The sequence below is a fragment of the Haliaeetus leucocephalus genome, unplaced genomic scaffold (genome assembly GCF_000737465.1).
Source record: "Haliaeetus leucocephalus isolate CR32 unplaced genomic scaffold, Haliaeetus_leucocephalus-4.0 Scaffold577, whole genome shotgun sequence".
Lineage (NCBI taxonomy): Eukaryota > Metazoa > Chordata > Aves > Accipitriformes > Accipitridae > Haliaeetus > Haliaeetus leucocephalus.
This window is the reverse complement of record NW_010973013.1, coordinates 1371939-1379026: the sequence shown is the minus strand read 5'-3', so window position 1 is coordinate 1379026 and position 7088 is coordinate 1371939. Positions and strand designations below refer to the sequence as shown.

The 7088-nt window shown below is 40.2% G+C and overlaps 1 protein-coding gene across 10 annotated transcripts in view; it reads right to left on the bottom strand.

Moving 5' to 3' along the window:
* Positions 1–3776: 3776 nt before the first annotated feature.
* The window catches only part of H3F3A (H3 histone, family 3A), a 9337-nt gene continuing 6025 nt past the window's right edge, over positions 3777–7088 (bottom strand). For 9 of the 10 annotated variants that reach the window (XM_010577722.1, XM_010577726.1, XM_010577724.1 and 6 more), the window contains exon 4: positions 3777–4415. In XM_010577722.1, the coding sequence (XP_010576024.1) occupies positions 4287–4415 (129 nt within the window). In that variant the 3' untranslated portion in view covers positions 3777–4286. The remainder of the gene's footprint in view (positions 4416–7088) is intronic. The other variant, XM_010577732.1, reaches the window with a different exon arrangement.

Genomic DNA, 7088 nt, shown 5'->3' with positions numbered 1-7088 from the left:
CCTTTGAGTATGTTTGTCACTAACAAGTAAGGAGCCACGTCACGTCCAACCCTCCACCCAGTACAGTTAAACTCCTCCCCAGGAGGATGTCCACATGACCACAACTTGTTTCTAGTATTCAAAATCTCAGACACAACTGAATTGGCCAGGAAATAGCAGAATTGTTATGGGGAAAAAAAGGTAAACTATTTTAGAAAGTAAAGTTCAGCCTACTTTTTCAGATGTGAAACAGGAACCTGAAGCCACTTCTTCCACAGAATGAGAATGCTTTAAAACATTATTACATCTTTCTCGCACGTAAACCATAATTTCTTTTTGCAGAGAACACAGCACATGTGACTTAAGCAGATTTCTTTTTCTGTCACTGTTAAATTAGCCCACATTCAAGTTCGATGGTATTCCCTTTCCCTACAACTCCCAAACACCACAATTTCATAGAAATTTACATTTTTAAATATTACAATTTCTTTGACATACGGCAACGGTAGATATTAAGAATCTTGTAACACTTTAAACAGTGCTTGCAAAACTGGCTGAGGAAAATTGTGCTTCTCTAAAAAAACAACAAAAAAACCCCCAAACCAACCAACAACAAACCCTTAAGTCACTTTAAATCCATTAATATTTGTTTGTCAACAGTTTCCTCAAAAACGATCTCACCCAACAAGCAGGCATATACAGTTCTGAGGACCACCCCTTGTTTTATCAGAACATTCAGGACACCCAAAAGCAATAAAATGTAGTAGATTGCCATCCTGTAGGTCAGCTAATTCCCCCCATGACTCATTTCCCCACCTGTCAGCTCCAGAGGAAGCAGTCCAGGAGACTAAGACAAGCTGCAATACCTACTTGGTAAATGCCTGCAGACTTTGGACTACAGGCTGATTTTCTTCTTAGCTGATGCCCAAACCTGCATATGCAGACAGCTAACAGGGCCACCAGCAGTTACTGCTCACTCCAAACAGCACGACGGATACGTGGCAACGTGCAAAATGGGGAAATGGCATTGATCAAAACACAATTCTTCAGTTATTTTTAAACGACACCACTGCATGTAACTGGATCAGAACTATTTTGTCCACTCTTCTTCACCCGAGGGAGCGAACCTGTAATCCTGAAGTGACCGAAGGGAGCGCCAGCATCACAACATAAGCAGCTTAAAACTTAACTCTAAATAACATGCTGTATCCCACCTTCTCTAGCAATCCACGTGTGCCCTAACTGTGGATCTCCAGTGCTATGTAGCCCTTCTGTCCCTCCACCATTTCCCAAAAATGTTTTTGCAGGAATGCTACTACACAAGGAAAAAAGCTGATTAAACAGGAACTGTAGACAGTCTTGTTCCTCCTCCTCTGCAGCTTTTGTATTAACACCAATCCCCACCTTTTTGTTTTGCTCTTTCTGTACTGCAAAGCCTGTCTTTGAGAGGCTCCCAGGTGCAAGTGAACTGTCAACTCTGGATGAGTTATGCCAACAATATTTAGACAGATAGCTTCCAAAATCTGCTGGGAAAAAACCCAACCATATAACCCCAAATAACTAAACTCTCAGCATAAAAAAAAAAAAAGTAACGTCACCTTTTACACTCCCCTTCCTCCATTAACATTAAACAGCATCAAGTAGAAGATCCATCCAAAATTGGACTGGCACCTAACTCTTCTGGCAATTTTAAAAAAGCAGTTCTTAACAAAAGCTGACAATTTAATTGTTCTTATTTTCATGCTGCTGCACAGTAAAGACAAAAAGACAGTGCACTCAGGGCAGGGGGTGAGAAAGCTAGAGATTAAGTTATTTGCTCAGCAAAACAGTGGAAAAGTCTGAAGAATGAAAATCTATCATGCTTGAAAAAACAAACAAGGAGCAGAGAAGTGATACACTAAGATTCCTCAGGAATAAAACCAAGACAAGACCTGGTATCAATAAAGACACAGACAGCTAATCACTAACAGGATTCACATGGCATCTCTAGGACCACAACCATCACAACCAACAGTCTCAGAGGCAAAGTTTATCCTTAAGCTGCAGGTATAGCACTGCACACTTAAATGTTGTCATCTGCAGATTCCTGATCCCATCTTCCATTATGAATTCTTCTGCCATAGACAGTTTAACTGCATTGTCAGTTAAACTGGGATATTCCTCACCCCAGTTCTCTTTTAAGAGAAGAGCTCAATATTTCATTTGAGTACCAAAATCTCTAGATTTGGTTTTCTAATATAGCTAAGGAAGAGAAAATTTAGTTCCTTATCAATACTTCAATTGCAGGTTATTAAACAAAACAAAAAAAATCAGCCTAATTACCTTTTTGTGTAGGTGGTTGCAGCATTGTTGACTGATGCATGAAACAGAATTCTGAAGTACAGGACAAAACAAGTAGTTAATTATACTGAAATGCATTTATAGCAAGTTTAACAAGGTTGTTATCAAGTAGACAGAAGTGACATCTCAATTCAGTTAAGTCTCAGTTGCTCACCGTTTATATTTTTATGGTTCCGGATGCTCCAAGACAAGTCTTCCTTGATTTTTAGAAGATAGCTATGAACTGCTTGGCATCAAAAGGATGTGATCACATTTTGTCTAGCATTAGTTTTCTCTGTGACAAGCTACTCCATTTAAACAGACTTTACTCCACACAACCCTGGCAGACAGCATTCATTACTAGAGCTGAGTAAGTTATGAATAATGTGATTTATTCTATAATTTTTGGCTCTCTGTTTAAGATGCCAAAGCAGATAATACATCTCTATTAATCCTCTTTCAAAATCTTCAGACAAATTTACTGGTGTGTTCAGAGCTCACTCAGAAACTCCTGAAAGAAGTTAGCAGCAAATAAGCTCTGTAGGGGTCTTAGCATAGAGGTGAAATCTGTTCACTGCCTACATATTTTCTTCTATGTAACTCAATCATTATCTGCAAGAGCTATCAAAAAGTACACCATATAATTAATTTCCAGACTGGTCCATCAGAATCCAAGTTTCAGGTGAAAAATTAAAACCAAGTTTTTCTAGAACATAATTTCAGCAGTAAATTTCTTCACAGGAACTTTCATCAGCAATTGGAGGGCTGAATATAAAAAAAAAAATTAGTAAGTTTCAAATGTGTGCTCCTGTCCAAGTACTGCTTTTATGAAGTACTGTAACAAACAAAAATGGTACAAAAGTGTCTTTTTGATTGGAGTGTACAAACTGAAACTGATCACACATGGACTAAGCTCTCAAACATGCTGGAGGGTGTGACTGAAACAGAAAGGTAGTCAACCAAAAAGTGAACACCTACAAACCAAGAAACCAGATAACAGAGCGTAAATGGGTTTAAAAAAAAACAAGGAGAAAAAACCCCCACACCAAACCCAGAACGCACCAAAAAAAAAAACCCAAACCACCACACCCCACCACTTATACCATACTAACAAAACATGAAAATCAGAAATGCTTCCAAATTCAGCATTAAGTCGAGTAAAAAAGGAATCTAAACAGCAACAAAACTGCTTTTTCTTAGCACTGTAGCTTAGTTAGGGAGCTCAGTCCAGCTCCAGACTCTACCCGGTAATATACTCACCAAACCTGCTTTCACATGGAGCAGACAGAAATTTTACACTCTTAAAAAAACCCTCACATATACACTACTTCAGCCAAGGTAGTATCCCCAGTGTTCCCTAGATCTGCTCTAAGTGTTTAGGCCACATATTGAAGAGGAAAAAAAGAAGGGAAGGCCGATGATTTTTTAATCAAATACAACCCACATGTAATATTTAAAAATCAAGACTAAAAGCAGGCATCATTTAATGTATTTTAATAGCAAACTTACAGGAACAGCACAGAAGACAGACAACATTAAAAACGTGTACTTGCATGTAGGACAACTCAGTTAGAAAAGTATAGTGAATGGATGGAATCTACTGTATGATAAAAATGCTACAAACACCATTTAGTTGCCATTGATAAGAAATTTACTTGTTTAAAAAAATCCAAATGCTGGCATTGTCCAGAAAAATTTGACAGGTTTATTTATAATTTTTTTTATAAAGTTGAATTGTTGAAACTTGTTCACTGAAACATTTTTTTGACCGCATTGATGTTTTATGTCCCCTCGTTTATATTAAAAATCCACACACAAATGAAAATGGAAAAGAACTTGCCAATACCCAATTCTGTCCCCTATTTTTCCATTTGCAACCATATACTTAGGTACCTTTTAACCCCATGGAAAAAATATCTAACGTTCATTACTACCAATAACAGGAAGAAGATTTTGCTTCGAGAATGACAAACCCATCATAGTGAAGTTTAGGCACGCTCTCCACGTATGCGGCGTGCTAGCTGGATATCTTTTGGCATGATTGTGACACGTTTGGCATGGATAGCACACAGGTTGGTATCTTCAAACAGGCCAACCAAGTAGGCTTCACTTGCCTCCTAGTGTAGAAGAAAAGAGTTAAGAACACTTTCACTCTCTGAGCGCTGGGAAAATAAAAATAATAATTCAAAGTACAATGTAACATGGCATTAAGTTTAGGCTTCTATCTTTATTACTCACAAACATCAAAAATTTTAGATTCTCAAAAAATAAAAGCCTTGATTTTCTTATAAACCACCAAATAATCTACATCAAATTTGCATACTACTGCCATTTGGTGAAAACATCCTCCAGAACACAACTGAACCAATACTCTGGCAGGACTCTCACAAGATACGGGGTTATCTTATCAAAAGGTTAGTATGTTTAGAAACTTTTCCTTTCAAAGGCTAGGTTACACGATTTGAGTGACTCGTCTGCTGCCTCTTCCAGAGCAAGAGCTACTGAGCATCAGGTGAAATTGGCAGGTGCTAGGGAAAAGCAGAGCAGATGTTCCTCCACAACACAGAGTTTGGGCACACAGCTCCTTGCCATAGGATACTGAGGAGGTGGCTTAATTCAAGAGTTAGCAGAAAAAAGGTACTGAGAATTATTAGAAATAAGAGAACAACTCCTTTAGCTCAGAGCTCCTTGAATCACCAAAAATGGGACAGCAGTCAGAGAATTACCATCAGACACTTCTAGTCCTATACTTTCTTCCTGCCTAAGCATCTCCTCTCTACTTGGGACACACAGCACAACCCCTCACTATCACAGAATGTTCTTACCTCAGGTCTATGAAAATCATGGGGTCAGCACTTTGGAGTGATAGGACAAGCCCTGTCCTGGGAAAACCACAGCCCTGACCACAGTGTTTTCCCTGTTCCTGAACGACTGCAGACAGGATTCTGGGTTAGACAGATGCTCAGTTGGACCTAATTATTCTTCTGGCTCACGTTAAGTTAGCTGCTATTAAGCCCTGCACAGCCATGGTAACTGTTTACACATTTTTGGGTTGACACAGCATTCTAACACCTAATAATCTCCTAGGAAGCATCTCGGCATGCCAGCATCAGACCAGCACTCGGACCAGGCCACAGCACACAGCTGGGGTGAGAAGGCAGGAATGATGGGGCTTGCTTATAGAAAGGAGGTTGAGGTCCCCCCTTCTAGAATACAGACAAGAGAACAGCTTGTGTGAACCATTTCATTACCAGGAACCACAAAGTCAACTTACTAGGTTCAAAGTTCCTGTCTGAAAACACAGATTATCTAACATGAAGAAAGAAAAATATTTACTACAGCAGATGAGGACTGTAGTAAGTCATTTCATATGCAGTAGGACATGGGTACCCCAACACAGTTTTGCTAAATCACTACATGAAAAGTTAAGACACCTCACCAAATAAGCCATGCTGACGCAAACAACATGGTACTAAAGGGGTTAAAAGTTTGGGGCTTTTTTTTTAAATTTTTTTTGCAAATATGTAAGCAGGAAGCACTAGGAATAGTACGTGAACAAGTTCTATACCAACAACTCCTTAATGCAAAACCAAGAACGTTCAAACCAGCCTTCTGAAAATGTACTAACTACTGACCAAATTTTAATAAGCAGTTCCTGCTAAAGAGACACATAGGTAAACCTCAGAATTTAACAACCACCACATTCACTTACAGCAGTAAAGACAGAACAACAACTAAAAGCAAAAGCAGCAACTTTGCAAATGCACACAGTCACCTTTTGAAGCTAAGCATGTGCTCAAGTTTAGAGGATCTCATGGCATATGGCTCGGACCTTATCAAGTGGAAGTCATTAACTAGAAAAAGACCATTTTGCCTGCAATATCAGATATTCTACAGTTACAGAGAGGTTCTGGAACAAGGGTTCAACAGCTAAAAGAACAGCAAAGACCTGTCTTTAATTGGGAGTGTCTTTCTAGCATAAGAGGGAAATGTTCCCATGATAAGAAGAGAGTCTTGGAGGGGACCTAACTTAGATACCGTAATTTGGGCCAGAAAAAGCAATTGGTATTTCACCCTCAATATACTCTAAATAAGTTATTTAACTAATATATTAAAAAAATGTGTTTAGCACCAACTACATCATACGGCCGCACTTATTTCCCTAACCATGTTTAGATGTGGGTCATCAAGCTGTTTTTCTATAAAGAGCCTTTGAGGATATCAAGGCCTCCATTTAGACACACTAGAACAAGCTTTATACGATGCTTTCCTCTCAGACTGCATAGCTTTCAGAGGCAAAACCTCTAACACAGCTCAAGGATAGAGGAAACAGATTTATCTTAAGGGTCTTAATAAGATGCACTGTCCTGCCAAGTGCAACTACTTGAGGGGTGGGGGCTGTTAAAAAAAACAAACAACAAAAACCAAAAAAAGCAACACCCCCCCTCCCCAAACCACACTTGGAGCCTTTGTAAGGAGCTGCTGACCTGTCACTGCGTTATTTTAGCCTATGGTATCCATAGGGCATCACCAGGTCCACTGCGAGGAAGGGAAGGCTATGGGGCACATCAGCCCCACATCAGCCCCGCCTCCCCAGGAGGGGCCACGCCCACCACGGCAGCCCACCAATCAGGCACAGCTGGGGCTAACCCTAGAAACAGCCTGGCCAATGGGGGTGGGAGGCGGGGCCCTCCCGTACCTTCAGTCTCCAGGTTTTGGGGTTTTTTTTTGGGAGTGGGGGGGGGTCTCGCCTTCCCCCAGGACCCCCCCCCCCCCAGGGGGCCCCCCCC